This window comes from Pyrus communis, chromosome 6, assembly GCF_963583255.1.
Source record: "Pyrus communis chromosome 6, drPyrComm1.1, whole genome shotgun sequence".
Classification (NCBI taxonomy): Eukaryota; Viridiplantae; Streptophyta; class Magnoliopsida; order Rosales; family Rosaceae; genus Pyrus; species Pyrus communis.
Window position 1 is genome coordinate 15,998,458 of NC_084808.1, and position 17,429 is coordinate 16,015,886.

The 17,429-nt window shown below is 39.4% G+C and overlaps 1 protein-coding gene across 1 annotated transcript; it reads left to right on the forward strand.

Annotated features, from left to right (window-relative positions):
• The first annotated feature begins 1,943 nt into the window (after window positions 1-1,943).
• Window positions 1,944-17,146, forward strand: LOC137736636 (TNF receptor-associated factor homolog 1a-like). Its single transcript, XM_068475874.1, has 13 exons — window positions 1,944-2,041; window positions 2,859-3,072; window positions 4,041-4,152; window positions 4,656-4,744; window positions 4,835-4,903; window positions 4,990-5,119; window positions 11,197-11,355; window positions 11,684-12,032; window positions 12,782-12,894; window positions 13,653-13,803; window positions 14,487-15,025; window positions 15,109-15,313; window positions 15,578-17,146. Exons 2-13 carry the CDS (start codon window positions 2,895-2,897, stop codon window positions 16,961-16,963), a joined length of 3,480 nt encoding a protein of 1,159 aa, XP_068331975.1. The 5' UTR covers window positions 1,944-2,041; window positions 2,859-2,894; the 3' UTR covers window positions 16,964-17,146.
• The last annotated feature ends 283 nt before the right edge of the window (window positions 17,147-17,429 follow it).

Sequence of the window (17,429 nt, forward strand, 5' to 3'; positions counted from 1 at the left end):
TTGTGCGTACCAAATATAGCATGGAACCTTCGTTTCGTTCCGTTCCATTTTGTCCCGTTTTGTTCCGTCTCTTCTTCATACCAAACACTACCTTATAGCACAAGCCCATCAAAGCTTTGGATACAAAAACTTGTTCCCCACATTTGTCACTACCCTATGTAACCTTGCATCCCCTTTCATTTTAATTTTACCCTCATCAATTTTGTTTTTCTCAATTATAAATTCTTTTAATTATCAAAAGTGTATTTTAATAATTAAAATTAATTCTCTTTGCATTAACAATGACATAGAAAAGAAGGCAAAGTCAACATCTCCAAAAAAGAAACATAGAAAATGGTCATTTACCATAATAGTGGAAAAACTATTAAGTTATTGTATGACGGTATGGGTTCGAACCTTGTCAGGAGCTAATCTAATATTTAATTTAACAAAATCAATCGTTTGATTAAAAAAAAATTCAACAAAATTCACTAAAATGGAAAAATCAAAAAAAAAATTAAAAGGGTGTATTCAATTAGGAATTTGAGAGATTTTATTGGATTTATAAATCCATGAATTTTTATGGAGTTTAACTTAGGGGTGGGCAAATGAGTCCTGGCACGGGTCGGGGCGAGTACGGGACGGGTCCAAAAATTATATATACTAAACAAGCGGGGCTGGGCCGGTTCCTGGTAAATAACGGGTGGGCCGGTTTTAAAAGTTGGAGAAAACGGGCCCCGGCCCGGACCGTTCATTACTCTACCCTCTATCACGATATCACCTTCTCTCTTATTCTCAAACCCAATTCACAACTCTCCCCTCACTCTCTTTCTCTATCCCGACTTTGAGTCTCCGACACCACTCTGAGTCTCCTCCCTCGATCTCTCTTCCTTGTGGGTTTCTGATTTTGCTTTCAGATCTGTCGATTCTCATCCTTCTCGATGTCTCTCTCTTTCTCTCCTTGAACCTTCTTCTTCTTCTTCAAGTTCTTAATCCCAGCTGGGCTTGCACAAATCATGCATCGGCAACCCAATCGATGATCTGGCTCTACGAGGACTAGAGCAATAACTGCCAAAAGCTCGCCGATTGCGGCATTGGGTTCGGCATGGACGCCATGAGAGGTAAAGAGGGCCTGGTCTATATAGTCACTGACTCTGTTGAGCATTCTCCCTATTCGTAGCATTTTGTGAAATTGAATTCTTCATCTCCGAAGCAATTGATTCTATTGCAGCTGCTAACCTGAACTCCATTGATTCCAGATTATTGATGATCTGGTTAGTCATCGAATTCAAGTGCAACGCGATATCAAGATTGACCAGCATAAATGAGGAGATGGTATTAACAATATTTTTAGCTACATCCTCCATCTGCAAGAGCATTGAGTGGGATTTAAGCAAGAGATGGAGGAGTGGCCTTGGCGGAGGGAGGCGGAGACGTCGAGGAAGGTTGTCGTTTCGGGAAAAAAAAAAAAAAAGTACCCGTAGGACCTGTAGGAATTGGCCCGGCCTGCCCCGTTGTATTTTCAAGCTGGTCCGGTCCGGTCCCTCCAATGTTGGGCCCGCCCTGGCTTGTGCCCACCCCTAGTTTAACTGATTGGTAGACATTTCGTCTAAAATTTTGATTCAATTCTCTTGAAATATCATGAGGATGTAAGATTTGTGGATGCTTAAAATACACTACAAAATATCTTCAATTCCCTATAATTCCTCAACTTTTCCAAATTATTTAAATTCTAATTCTAATTGAATACACCTATAATATTATAAATTTCTTTAAAATTCTAATTATACCCGAATTTCTAAAGATTTTAATAAACTATCTTAAAATTTTAATTAAATCTCTGCATTTATTAAAAGAATTACAATACACCCCTAAATTAAAAAAAAAAAAAAATTTTTCTTTTTTCGGTTCCGCCTTTGCTCAATTCTATCTCTCGCCCCGCTGCTCTCCCCCCCACCCCCCCCTACCCCCGCCCCCCGCGCCTTTCTTTTTCTTTCTTCCTCTCTCTAGAATCTCAGAGCTTCCGTTGGCCATTGTGAATAAGCTCTGGTCTTCGTTGCAGGTTCGTATCACTATTCGATCTATTGGATATCGTTTCCGAGATTCCCTTTTCTGTTCCTTCTGTAATTTGTTTTTCAATTTCGTTCCTCTGTGGTTCTATATGGTTTGTTTTTGATCGCGGTTAAAAGGGATTGATTATCCTTGATCTTAGTTCGATTGGTTCGGATTTTTGTGGGTTTTTATTTGGATTGCGTTTTCCGCAATTGGGTTCATCAAAATAGTCCTGACTTTTTAGGGTTTTTGATTAGCAATTTCGTACTTTCAATCTGTTTGGTTTCAATTCAGTTTGGTTTCTTCGAGTATTTGGAGTTTGATTTCAGGGTTTATTGGTTTTTGGATTTTCGGATGTGGGTTTTTGGTTTAGGGAATGGTAATTGATAAGCTGTTTGGTTGCAGAGAAACTCATGAAATTTTTTTACTAGGTTTAATATTTTTTGCGTTCTATGTCGCCTTAAGTCTTGATTGCTGTAAAACTGTCATCATCTAAGCTAATTAATCGGTTGAACTGAGATTTTTGTTTTGTCAGGTCCCAAAAAAGTAGAATTTTTTTTTTTTTTTGGATTTTACGGTCGTCTCGTTACATTTACTTGTTAACAGACAGGACAGAAAGTGTGATTCAATTTGTTAAGTTTGGTTCTCCCCTGAAATTCTAACATTGAGATGTCTGTTGTTGTTTTATATCTGGGCTCTTTAAAAATTATGGTGTAATTGGTAAAAGAAAGTGTGGCTTGTAGTGTGCACATGCTACTTTTCAGGCAATGGACTCCCAATGTATATAGATTTTATTATTGATTGTTTTTCTCTTATCATGTGAGCAGGGTTGGAGTGTGAGGACAGGAGTTTTGGAGTGGGAAATGGCCGGGATTTCTAGTGAAGAGTCCGGTGCAGGAAGGTCTACGGAGGGGATTTCAAGTGGGCAGCGTTGTCTCTCTGGGGAAGCCTTAGCAGAATGGCGGTCCTCTGAGCAGGTGGAAAATGGAACCCCATCTACTTCGCCCCCTTATTGGGACTCTGATGACGACGATGATGGTGGTATGGTTTTTGTGCACTACATTGCTTATTGCCTAGTGTGCTAGAATGTGTATTTGTTTTTTCCAATCTAATACCAGGCTTGTGGAAATTTTGAATCAATGGAGCTAAAAGATGATATGCACCTGGATTGTGGTTATGTGAAGTATAGCTACGAATGTTTTATAGCTACTGTACAGATGATTGTTATTTTCAAATACATTAGCCTTTGCCATATTTAAGTTTGTACTCACAAGTTGCACCATAGGATGAGTCCAATCCTTTTCTGAAGTATTTTAATCTTGTGTTGAAATGTTGTAAATGTTTTCATGAGTGTGTCTCCTGATCACATACGTCAATTTGGAGAATTTAGGTTGTCCTAGGGAGAGATTGCTTAGGCTATTGTTTTACTTACCTCGTAACTACAGTTTGTTTTGCTTAGTATGGCAGAAAAGGGCTGGACAATTGTGCATTTGAATATCTAAATATTTAAAAATTCAAAATTTGAAAAAAATTATTTTTATTGTATGAAACACCTGTTCCATTTATGTATTTTTCACTTGAAACATGTGAAATAACATATTAGCCTGTTCCATTTATGTATTTTTCACTTGAAACATGTGAAATAACATAGTAGACTTTTTTTCAAAGTTTTATTAAACCTCCCCACACTTAATTGTAGCATGCGTCCGTGAAGGGAGACAAGGGCAGCATTATACTTGATTGCTCATCTCTGCATGGAATCAGTTTTATAATATGTCATTTCCTCCCAAATTTCTTATTTTATATATGGGTTTAATTCATCTTGGTTATATTTCATTTCTAACTACCCTTTCACTCCACCTTGGATTGAAAATTTAGCCTTCCTTTATTCTATTGTAAGAAATAAGACCTCTGCGTTTCCCATGCCATTTTATCAGTGAGTGTTTCTGCTTTCAAATTTTATTTGGAATAGTTGGTTAAATGTTCATGAACCTCTTACTTCTTTATAGGGCCAAAGCCGTCTGAATTATATGGAAAGTTCACGTGGAAGATAGAGAAATTTTCTCAAATTAACAAAAGGGAACTTCGCAGTAATGCTTTTGAGGTTGGCGGCTACAAGTGGTATGAATTCTGAATATTATTATTTTCTGTGCATGTTGAGCACAAAAAATGCTAGTACTTTAGTTTGCTTGTTTATCCAAGTTGTATCAAATTAATTTCTGGTTCTGGCGAATTAATAATCATTGGGTCCTCTTTCCAGACAACACATGCAACCCACCAATAAATAGTTAAGTAAAGTGGAGCTGAGGTCAACTACGTTTCCTTTACCTTGTTCTCAATAATGAATGTGTTTGATGTACCATGTGATGTTCTAATCATGAGTGGTTATATGTTACAAACATATTGGGGGGTTCCAGTGAGTTCATCTTCTGGATTCCTTCTGTACCCACCGAGGGAATGTAGCCCAAATTCATTTCTGAAGGGTTACATAATTACTGGAATATGAGAATTATGTATATGTCCATGCAACATAGTTTAAGCTTGGCACATATTTGATAGATGCATGTGGCTTGGGCAAACAGTCATCATAAGATGAGTGAGTTTTGAAATTTTTGTTATGGCAGGTACATCTTGATCTATCCCCAGGGTTGTGATGTTTGCAATCATCTCTCTTTGTTTCTTTGTGTAGCTAATCATGACAAACTTCTTCCAGGTGTGTTATTGTTTCCTTTGTTGAATTATCTCTGATTATTGATTTTATTGGGGGTATAATTGTGGAATTTCTCATTTGTCTGTCTAACAGGTTGGAGCCATTTTGCTCAGTTTACTATAGCTGTGGTAAATAAAGATCCTAAGAAATCGAAATATTCTGGTTGGTTGGTTAATCAATTTTTTGTTGTTCCAGTGGGTTCTTAATATATCCATCACCACGTTTGAGTAAGCATACATTTTTTGTAGATACATTACATCGCTTTTGGAAGAAAGAGCATGACTGGGGATGGAAAAAATTCATGGAGCAGTCAAAAGTATTAGATGGGTTTATTGATGCTGACACTCTTATAATAAAGGCGCAAGTCCAAGTCATCAGGTGCTCTATGATTATTCAAGCTATAATTTGATTTACTGAAGCACTAATGTTGTATTTTTGACTTATAATCACAAAATAAGTAACGTAGTTAGGTCTCAACAAGGATACATTATAGCTAAGAAGGCACTATATCTTGTGATATTGAAGGGAATCCACTTATGAATTTTTGGTTAAAATTTTGACTCTCTCTAGATCTTGCTCTTTGATGTATTCGGCAATAGACTAAAGCTTAGCCAAATAGAGAAAACTAGAAAACACATAGGATTTATACTCGTTCGGCAGAACTTTTGCCTACGTCCAGTTGTGATTTCCCAGGGTAGAGAAATCACGGCTTCTTCAATTAATAATAGAGTATACAGTACTTTTGCAAACCCTAGAACTAATCTCTATCTCTTCTCTCGGCTGTCACATATTATCTCACACTGTTTTAAGCCTTGTCGCACCCTATTTATAGGCATAGGGTGCAGTTTACATGTCCTTTGCAGATTATAACTCCTATTTTAAGTGGAATAGGAAATTAGACTTCCTTTCCAATTCCAAATAGACTTCTTGGATTTCTAATCTAAATTGAATAAGGAAACTAAGATTCTTTCCTAACCCTTTTAAGAGAAGAATTGGTGCACCCTTTATTTCCTAAAACAATCCTAAACAGAAAAGGACACTAATTGACGAGCCAAAATGAAACAATCTCCACCTTGGTGAGTCACACCAAGTCTTGATCATTGCTTCCCAAAGTATCTTTGAAAATTCTTGAAGCAGCTCTCGAAATCTTCAAGAATCTTCACCTTGGCAATCTTCTCCTTGCCTCATTGCACCTCAAGTGAGGAGGTGCTTTGCTTTAATCAATCAACGAGATTGATCAAGTTCAAGCAATGGTTGAACTTCTTGGTCAGCATTATCTTCGTAAGGAAATCTGTGGCATTGTCGTCCCTGTGAACCTTTTATACCCAAATCTCCTTAGACTCCACCCAATTTCTAATTCTATGATACCTTGCTTCAATGTGCTTTGATCTTTGATGAAAACCCTGATTTTTTGCCAAGTGAATGGCACTTTGACTGTCACTTTTTAGCTTCACATAATCCTTGAGTGATTCCCATTTGACTTACCAAGCCACTAAGTCAAATTGCTTCATTTCCAGCTTCGGCCAAAGCAATATACTCTGCCTCTACGGTTGACAAAGCTGTAATTGGTTGCAGTAGTGCCCTCCAATTGATTGGTCCTCTTGAGCATGTAAAGACATAACCAGAAGTTGACCTTCTCTTGTCCATGTCCTTGCATAATCGGCATCCACATCCCAACACCACTGCATTTTCTTTTTGCTTCTCAAACATAATCCTTTGTCGCCAAGAACCCTTCAAATAACGCAAAATCCACTTGACTGCATTCAATGTTGCTTTCCTGGATTTGCCATGTACCTGGAAACGACACTGATTGCTTGAGTTTTTGGGTTGTGTGCATACCATTGCATCATCACTTGTTTCTCCTTTTCGAACTTAGGACATTGTTGCCCACTTAACCTGAAGTGAACCGCCAAAGGAGTTGAAATTGCCTTTTGCTTCTTGCATGTTAAACTTCTCAAGAACAACTTCTCAAGAACCTTCTAAATATCTACGATGTATGGACACGGACACGAGGATACGACACGATACGATATGGGGGTACATCAAATTTTTAAAAATTAAGACATGATACGACATGGATACGGCAATTTATATAATAAATATATATTTAAAAAATATAATACAATAAAAAAGTTAATTACGCAAATTTAATTTATACTATTCAAACTCTCAAGAAGAAAGGATGGTAGTGGTGTAAATTCGGTGGGCTATGTAGTTTTGGGCTTTAGTCATTTAAACCCCAAAAATAAAATTAAAAAAAAAAAAAAAACAAAACTATGGTGTTGTTTTTCTCCACAAAAACAAACAAACAACATGTTGACCTATAATAGTCATCTTCTTTGCGAAGCCTCCTCCACTAGATTGGGTCGTCTCCGTGTAACGCTTTCCTCCGCCAAATCGCGTCATCTTCTTCGCGAGGCCTCCTTCCACCACATTGTGTCATCTCCGTCATGAGGTTTTCTTCCACGAAATTGCATCAAAGGCCATGGTGCTGATATCCATATCCGGACAGTCAGATACCTGTATCTAAACTGTCGGATACCCGTATCTATCTGTCAAACGCTGTATCCGTTGATCCAGATACATATCCAACGCATATTCAACCGTATCAGAGGCGTATCGTGTACATTTGCGTATTCGACACGCGATACACGACCGATGTGCCGTATGTGTGCATCATAGCTGAATATACTTGGCTTGTGATATCCAGATCCTTCCAGCGGTCCTATCTTTCTGAATTTCCTGCCAAGATCTTCTATGCAGCACCTAGATCCTTCATGTCAAACTCCTTGCTGAACATCATCTTCAAGTCTTGAATTCTAGACTTGTCTTGACAAGCAATTAGCATGTCATCCACATAGCAATAGCAATATGATCATCCCATCTTGGAACACATGATAGTAGACACAACAGTCATATAAACATCTCCTAAAATTAATTTCCAGCATGAAGGAATCAAACCTCTTGTACCACAGCCTTGCAGATCATTTTAGGCCATACAAGGACTTCCGTAGACAACATACTAGGTTCTCTTTCCCATACTCGACAAACCCTTCTGGTTGAGCCATGAAAATCGTCTCCTTTAGATCCCCATGAAGAAGCACAGTCTCCACATCTGTCTGCCTAATCTCCATGTCATGCTGAGCTGCCATTGCTAAAAGTAATATGATAGAAGTATGCTTGACTATGGGTGAAAAGATCTCATCATAATCCACCCTCTCCTTTTGTGAGTACACCTTAGCCACGAGCCTTGCTTTGAATTTCACGACATCTTGTTCGTGTAGTCCTTCCTTTTTCCTAAATACCCACTTGCATCCGTCTAGCTTTTGTCTTTGAGCTTAGGAAGCAACTCCCAAACAAAGTTCTTGTAAAGAGACTCCATTTCTTCTGTCATAGCACTTATCCAACTATCTCGCTCATCACTTGCTATAGCTTCTCGATAAGTAGTTGAATCTCCTTGACTAATGTTAAGAGCCTTCGTCTTGGTCAAACCCAAACTTGTCAGGTTTCCTCTATGGAATGCATCTTTGGAATTCAGGTGGATTGTGCGTTAGAGTTCGAACCCCTTGGGATGTATGGCGGATTGGAATGCCTTCAATCTGCTCTGTTTCTTGCTCCACATCCTAATTGGTGAACAATGTTGATGCTCTTCTTCTTCCTCTGAACTAATTAACGGAATCTTTGTTGCGTGTATTTCAACATCGTCTTTCTTCCCACTGCTCTCGGCTTTGTTCAGAGACATGGTTGTCTCATCAAAGACAACATCTTGACTGACAACCTTCTTGTTGTTGATATTCCAAAGCTTGAAACCCTTCACTTCTTTCTCAAAAGCTAAAATTATGCAATGTGTAGACTTAGGTTTGAGCTTGGACCTTTCATCACTTGGAATATGTGCATAAGCACTACAGCCGAACACCCTAAGCTTGGAATAGTTCACCGACTTCTCAGACCATACCTCTTCTGCACTCTTAAAACCGAGAACTGTAGATGGTGATACGTTAATCAAATAACTTGCATGATTAACAGCCTTTGCCCAAAAACTATCAGGTAATCCTGCATGAAATCGCTTGCTTCTTTCTCTCCATGAGAGTTCTGTTCATTCTTTCAGCAACTCTTTTTTGTTGGGGCTTTACTGTGAAGTGCCTTGTCATGCCTTCCTACTTACAGTAATTGGCAAACTCCTTACTTGTATACTCGCTTCCATTGTCACATTCTCATTTTCTGTCCTTCAATCCTTGAACTTTGCAAAAACATCGGATTTCTGTTTCATGAAATAAACCCAAACTTTTTTGGAAAAATCATCCATGAAAGTAACAAAATACCTGGCTCCACCATTGGATTTAGTTGGTGCAGGCCCCAAACATTTCAGTGAATATAGCTGAGTTGCTCCTTGCTTCGGTTATCTGCACTGCTACTTGCGCATGGTACCTTCATTTGCTTTCCGAGAACACAATATTCACAAAAGTCCAGCTTGCAACGTGACACGCCTTCCAACAAGCCTTTCTTGTGCAATTCTTGCAACCTCTTTTGACTTATGTGCCCTAGCCTATGATGCCAGAGTTCAGTCTTTTCTTCTTCACTTTACTTTGTGGAAACAACTGCTCCCCCTTCTATTGTAGTCCCAATTAGTTATACCTCCTTGTGTTGTAGGTCACCTTGCATTACCACCGGCGATCCTTTAGTTACCTTGAGTCTTCCTGCTTTAGAATGGTACCTATAGCCGGCCCTATCTAAAGCACCCAAGGAAATCAAATTCTTCTTCAGTCTAGGGATATATCTGACGTTCCCCAAAGCTTGTATCACTCCAGCAAACATTTTGATTCTAACAGTGCTGATCCCCTTTATTGGACATGCTGAATTGTCCCCCATTAAAACTTCTCTGCTACTAATCTCCATGCAAGTATCGAACCATTCTCTTACGGCACACATATGGAATGTGCCTCTGGTATCCAAAATCCAACTTGTGAAAGCCTTGGAGCCTAATGTTACTGAAAGAAGCTCCCCGTCACGTTGTTGCTTATTGATTGTACTAGCTGAACCTGAGCTTCCTTCCATCTTGGCTTTCTTCTCTTTCCAAATCTTGCAGTTGCTCTTCCAATGGTCGGTAGAACCACATTTGAACCTTACTTCTTTTCCTTTTTCTTCTTGGATTTTGACCTACCCATGTTACCGGCTTTCTCTTCCTTTGTCTTTTCCCGCCTCCTCTCCTTCCCTTTGACATAAAAGCTTTGAGAGCTATCAATTATGTCATCTAGTTTAGCATATCACTGAAGGGCTTGAATAACGTATTCAAGCCTTTTAGGGACTCCTTTCCAAACATTAGAGTTGTTTGAAAGTGCTCGAAAGATGAAGGTAGAGACCTCAGCAAGATGATAGCCATATCATCATCTTTGTAAGTTTCTTCGACCTTTTGAAGATTGGCTATGCAATTTTGAAATCGGCATACGTGATCTTCAATATCACCTCCTTCTTCTAGTTGAAGCTCGAATAGTTCATCATTGAGAAAAAGTTTATTGGACATGGTTTTGCCCATATAAACATTCTCCAACTTTTCGCATGCTTTCTGAGCAGTCATCTTTTCTGTGATGTGGGACCTGACTAATCTTGTGAGATGGGTCTCGATGGAGCTCGTGGCCTTCTTGAGAACCTTAGTCCATGCCTCTGCTGTCATGGTAGCAAGCTTCTCACCAACGAGTGCATCATCCAAATCCTGTTGTATCAGTACATTCTTCATCATCATTTGCTAGTCTGTGAAGTCATCCTTGCCATCAAAAGGTTTTAACGTAGGCCCTAGGTCCGCGGACTTTCCTTTTGACATTGTAGAACACCTTGAACCAAGCTGTAATACCAATTGTTAAAATTTTGACTCTCTCTGGATCTTGCTCTTTGATGTATTCGGCAATGGGCTAAAACTTAGCAAAATAGAGAAAACTAGAAAACACACAAGACTTATACTGGTTTGGCAGAACTTTTGCGTACATCCTGTTGTGATTTCCTTAGGTAGAGAAATCACGGCTTCTTCCATTAAAATAGAGTATATAGTACTTTTGCAAACCCTAGAACTTATCTCTCTCTCTTCTCTCGGCTGTTACAGATTTTCTCACACTGTTTTAAGCCTTGCCGCATCCTATTTATAGGCATAGGGTGCAGTTTACATGTTCTTTACAGATTGTAACTCCTATTTTAAGTGGAATAGGAATTAGACTTCCTTTCCAATTCCAAATAGACTTTTAGGATTTCTAATCTAAATTGGATAAGGAATCTAAATTGAAGTGCATCCTCTTCTGCTGTCCTTTTGTGTTTTCAAATCCAGTTTACTATAAGGCTCCCCTTTTAAACTCACACTTTGATCTTTGGTGGCTGAATATCGTTTTGACATGCACTTCTGTATTCTAATATTCATGCACGTTATTCGTGTTTGTAAGCATTTCTATTCTTTGCTTCTGGTTTTGTAGGGAGAAAGCAGACCGGCCTTTTCGCTGCCTTGATTGTCAATATAGGAGAGAGCTTGTTAGGGTATACTTGACAAATGTAGAGCAAATTTGCCGTCGTTTTGTCGAAGAGAGAAGAAGCAAACTCGGAAAATTGATAGAGGATAAAGCTAGATGGTCAAGGTATGTCTTTGCTTTTGGAACTTCTGTCAAGTTACAGTTTGGAATGCTCACAACTAGAGCTTAATATACAATGCCCTATTTTGGAAGACATAATGGTTTGAGCTTACCTTTACAGTGCTTTATGGTTCTTGTAAATGTGACTTGGCATGAATTTGATGGAATTTTTTGCTGTATCTGCTGGATTTTTTAGTAATATGGTTACCTTGGGTTCATGTGGGTTCTTCTACGCATGTATGTCTGCATGTTTGTACATGTGTCATTTACTCGCTTCTAGTAGTGGTTACATGCTCTTCATTTCTTGATAACATTTCCTTTAATGTCGTTGCAGCTTCTGCTCCTTCTGGGTGGGAATTGAACAAAATGCCAGGCGCCGTATGTCCAGGGAGAAGATGGATGCAGTCCTGAAAGTAGTCGTTAAGCACTTTTTTATTGAGAAAGAAGTCACATCTACATTGGTAATGGACTCATTGTATAGTGGTTTAAAGGCTCTTGAAGGTCAAACCAAGTCCAAGAAAAGTAAGGTGAAACTATTGGATGCTGAAGAAATGCCAGCACCAATTGTTCATGTAGAGAAAGATATGTTTGTATTGGTGGATGATGTTCTGATGCTACTTGAGAGGGCTGCCTTGGAACCATTACCTCCAAAAGATGAGAAGGGTCCTCAAAATCGTACAAAAGTGAGTAGCTAACATCCTATTCTAAACGGTGATGTTTGGCTTGGTTGGTCTAACGCATTTAAGTCCCGATTGTTGGTTGTGTGGTATGGAGGATTCCATTCTTCTTTTACGTTGATATTTCATATTGTCAGCTATGATTTGTGCTCAGGATATTGGGAATCAGTATCCAGTTAGGAAAATACTAGTCTAAGCACAAGAAGTTCATTTCAACCAAGGATTTTGGTTAACAGTTATTTCTACCTTGTGACCATATAAAGGAAACTCTATACTCTTTATACTTCACAATGCTTGGCGTGAATTATGCTTCTCTTCAATTCTATCGTAAATGTGGAGGCATCGAAAGCTGTTATTCCCCTTAGAAATTTTAGTAGTTTAGTATATCTTGATTGTTAGTAGCACTGTGCACTGTTCACTGTTCACTGACTGGTTAACTCACTAGAAAATATGTTTTGTAAACTCACCAAAAATATGATTTGTAAGAAGTTTCAAGCATTTTGTTGTTCTAGTCAAAACTTGTTTGAAGGGCACAGATCTATAGATGATGGTGTTTTAGTGATTAGAAGGATTCTGAATAGCACATTTCTCACTTCAAGCCTTCAAGGGAGTGCAAAATTAATATGATTAGGAATGTAGTAGGTTTGTAGTAAATAAGGAACATATTATAGTTGTTGGTGCGGATGTGTAGTTTGTTCTATTTTCCACTCTTTTAACCGCTTGATTTCTGAAAAATCACTCTGCTATTCCTGCAGGATGGAAATTCTGGAGAGGACTTCAACAAAGATTCTGTTGAGCGGGATGAAAGACGTCTTACGGAATTGGGTCGTAGGACTGTAGAAATATTTGTCCTTGCTCATATTTTCAGGTCTTCTATCAGCCCTAATATATTCTTTTCTTGTTTATGCAATATTTGAAGATTGTCCCTTGGCCTTCTTTGCATTAAATCAGTTATGAATCCTACTTCATATATTGTGGATATGTTTCATACTAAATGATAGGAGACTTACGATTTATGATTTATCTGTTAGTGAAAATTTTGGTTGTTATTATTGTGCTACCATCAATTTTCATTTATATATTTTCTTTCATAGGAAGTGGCATGCCATGTTTCTTTTAGGATTGCGGTTCCTGGTATACTACACAAATTGAAATAGGTAGAGTTATGATGAATTATTGGTACGCATTAAGGATTGCGGTTCCTCGCATGCCATGTCCTGTACTATGAGTACGCATAAGGAGTAAGATGTGGTTTTTCATTGTTGGTAATTTGTTTACAAATTGTTGAGTATTATCTAGTTAATGTCAACTCCCTTGTGATGTGGAATGGATTTATAGTTAGAATCTTTGCCTACTGGAAAAATCAGTGCTTTTTGTTTTGGGCGTATTTTATCTTATTGTTGATAAAGAGGGCGCATTTGGTGGTCTAATGAAGTTAACCACTTTTCATTAGTGGAATTCAAATATTTGCATTTTGGATTATGAATATTATCTTAGTGGATGTTTGTAGATAATTTTGGACCAAGAAAACCAATGGGTCATCACTCTTTTCAACATTGACATGGTGATCATATTTACTTGCCTATTCTTAATAATGGTATCATTCCTTGTCCTATTTACATGCAGCAATAAAATTGAAGTTGCCTATCATGAATCTGTTGCATTGAAGAGGCAAGAGGAACTCATCCGTGAGGAAGAAGCAGCATGGCAGGCTGAAAGTGAGCAGAAGGCAAAGCGAGGAGCTACTGAAAAGGAAAAGAAGTCCAAGAAAAAACAGGTTTGATTCTGTTCTATGTATTATCTTGTTTAGAATGTAAATGTGACATTTCAGAGTGTTTCGATGATTATGATATCCCAGACTGTCCTATTAATGTGAATCAGTAGTGGAGTATGACACCTTATGTCCTCAACAGTTATCAGCTGGACTGCTGAATTTGTTAATGACATCTTTATTCCTTTTCTCTCATTTAAAATTAAAATCACCAAACGGATATTTAAATGCACAATTCTTTTAGGATTACTATGTGGGAAAGGGCAGCCTCATGGGAATTGAAAGTTTTTCTAGTAGCCTTTATTGGAATGAATATGTTTACAAATGTTGCCCAAGTCTATTTTCATGGATAGGGGGCGTGTCTTTCTGAACAATGTTATCTTTTGCTTCATAGTTCATATTGTTCCTGTATTGCAACTTTGAAAACGAGATTGTCAAGTGGGATCCTATTTTTACTAATCTTCCCTTCTAATCTTCTATTTTGGTCCTTCAGATAGTTGAAAAAAAATTCTGTTCCCAGCTTTAGGGTGGAAACAATAATCTATTATGTGGCTGCTGCTTTTCTGTCAACATCTTACTTGAAATTGAAACCTCTGTAACGAGGAGAAACGGTGGTTGGATTTGTCAAAAATGTTTTCTTATTTTTTCCCTTTGATCGCTCACACCCCTCCCTTGCTTCTTTTCTACAGGCTAAACAGAGAAAGAACAACCGGAAGGGTAAGGACAAAGGGAGGGAGGAAAGGCCCGATGTAGAAGCACAAGAGAAACAAGAAGAAGATGCGGTCAATACACCCAAAACCACACCTGTAACCCAAATCAATTTAAGAGGTTTTTTAAAGCCGCCACCTACTGAAGAAATGATAGACTACACACCGGATGAAGAAGAACCTGTACTCGAAAAGCTGGATACAGTGGAAGATGTATCTGACATGTCTGATTCAGTGGATGGTGTTGCTGAAGCACCTCCGCTTGATTCTGAAGACAGAGATGCTAGTCCAATAAATTGGGATACTGACACATCAGAAGTCCATCCTCCCACAGAAGCCAGTAGCAGTGGTATTAGTGGACTGTCATCTGTGCAAAATGGGGTATCTGAAAGAAAGAGCCCATCTATGATGGACGATAGTTCCTCAACTTGTTCTACAGATTCTGTCCCATCAGTGGTAATGAATGGGCCATATAAGGGGAACTCATTTTCTAGCTACAAAAACCAGAAATCACCTAGCAGGTAAATATATAGCTTACGTGTTGTGCTCTGAAGTTGATGGTTCTATAAGGTACCGTATCAATTTACCAAATTCATAATTGCAGGGGGAAACACCAACGCACTAAGGCAACAAGTGATGGGAATAGTTGGCCAAATGAGATGGATAGTCAGCCTTCTGCGCCTGTAGCGGATGCAGGTTATCAGAATGATGTTTCTAGAAGTAGTAGTAAGGCGGGTGAATCTGAGTCAGAGCCTGCTGCTCACTCATTGCAGGATCGGAATAAATGGCTGGAGCAGCATGTTGTTAAGGTGGTGGGAATTTTTTTTCATATAATTTTTTTAGTGTTCCCTGAGTATTGAAGAGTTCCTTGTTGCTGTTGTTGGCCTGTCACTTGTATTTTTAACCTCATAATTGGTTTTAAAAGTCACCGTGCCCCCCAATTTTACCTGTTGCATTTGTGATATTTTCATTATTCCTTGCTGTCCTCATAATTAACATATCATAAAAGCAGCATAAATTGCAATTTCGTTACTTTCCCTGAGTGACATGGTTGTTTGCATGTTGTGTAATAGGAGGAAGAAGTTGTATCCCTGCAGAAAAAATTGAGTATCAAAGATGAGGTTGATCTAGAAAGGCCTTTGAAAGACAAGACACCAGCAGTAACATCCTCTCCTGGAAGCCCTCCTAAAGATGTGCCCCTGAATGGTCAGCTGAAGTCAGAGAGCCAGAGTAATCCGGTTGTAGAATCTAGTCCACTCAGAAAAGGATCCTCCAGTGGAGCTCAACAGACTGAGAGAGTGGTACCTTTGACAACTTCACCGCAGAATAATGGCATGTCCAAACCTCAAAATCAGAATGCTACAACTCCAACGCCAGCTGAAAAAGCCATGGCACATCAAATGCCTGTGATGTCTAGGCCTTCCAGTGCTCCTCTTGTTCCTGGTCTGAGGCCTACTTCTACTGTTGTGCCTACAGTTCAAGCTCAAACTGCTCCTCAGCTTGCCCGTTCAGTAAGTGCAGCTGGCCGGTTGGGTCCTGACCCATCACCAGCAACTCATAGTTATGCTCCCCAGTCCTATAGAAACGCCATACTGGGTAACCATGTTGCTTCAGGTTCAACTGGTCTCACACATACTAACTCTCCAAGTTCAGGCGTGAGCCCATCCCCAGTATACTCTCACTCGCTGGCCTTGGTATCTGCCCCAATGTTCTTACCTAAGAGCTCTGAAATGATGGACCCAAGCACACTTAAGTCAGGCTTCCCATTTGGAATGGTAACTCGGGATGTGTTGCATAATGGACCCCAGTGGATGGATAGTTCTCAAAGGGAATCGAGCAAAGGCATGAACTATGATCCTTCCTCCCTGCTTAATGTTCAAAATTTTGACTACTTCCATCCTTTACAAGGTTGGCAAAGGGAACACTTGGCCACTGAGTTCCCAGCCTGTACATCCGGGCACCATACCCAAGGTGTATCGGCTGATGAGTTCCCACACCTTGACATCATCAATGATCTGCTTGATGATGAACATGGCTTTGGTGCAGCTAGAGGAAGCCCTGTATTCCACTCCTTGGGTAACGGGCCAGGCCACTTAAGTCGGCAATTTTCTTACCCTGGTGATTTGGGCATATCTAACGACATGGGTTCTGCAACCAGCTCTTGTAGGTTTGAGAGAACACGGAGTTACCAAGATGACGGGTTCCAGAGGGGCTACACATTAGGGGGCCACTTCGAACCACTTAGGGAATTTACTCCGCAAGCTGGTCCGCTGCCTTATGTGAATGGGCAGATTGATGGGTTAGTTCCTAACCAGTGGGCAATGGCTGGTTCTGATCTATCGCAGCTTGGCATGAGGAACACAGAACCTGATGGTTACCCATACTACAATCCAGAATATTCGAATATGGCATGTGGGGTGAATGGTTACACTGTATTCCGGCCTGCTAACGGTCAGTGAAGAGAATGAACGTACAACGGAGCCTGCCCACAAATTAGCGGGTCACTGTCCGTTGTAATAATGTATTCGAGGAAATTGCTGGGTCATTACATTTGGAGTGAGGGTGTAATCTTTTTCATAAGAAAACATTTGTAAAGTGTTTCTTCTACCCTTTTCTTAAGCTAGAAATGAAGGCTTGATTTATCCTGGGCTTTCATGGTTCTTGGTTGACGAAGCAGGCTTCAAATTTTTACTGAAAACACTTTTTGTCCGACCACATTGAGTGAAAATCTCTTACTATTGTTATGTTGTCCCCGAAATATATCAGGTTTGTATTCGCTACGCGCCTCGTGGTCTCGGGTGCGCCGTGCTATCAGGTGGTAACCGGCACACAATTTCCGTCAGAGCCATAAAAACCATGAGCATTTACCTTCTGAAAAGAGTACATGGTTTAAACTTTGACTACTAGTTGTCAAAATTGCTGAAA

Bases quoted from the DNA above. Each gene is read 5' to 3' on its own strand.
- LOC137736636 (XM_068475874.1), top strand. From the start codon at position 2,895: ATGGCCGGGATTTCTAGTGAAGAGTCCGGTGCAGGAAGGTCTACGGAG. The intron at 4,153-4,655 runs GTATGAATTCTG...TTGTTATGGCAG, and splicing joins GAGGTTGGCGGCTACAAGTG to GTACATCTTGATCTATCCCC. The intron at 4,745-4,834 runs GTGTGTTATTGT...TCTGTCTAACAG, and splicing joins TCATGACAAACTTCTTCCAG to GTTGGAGCCATTTTGCTCAG.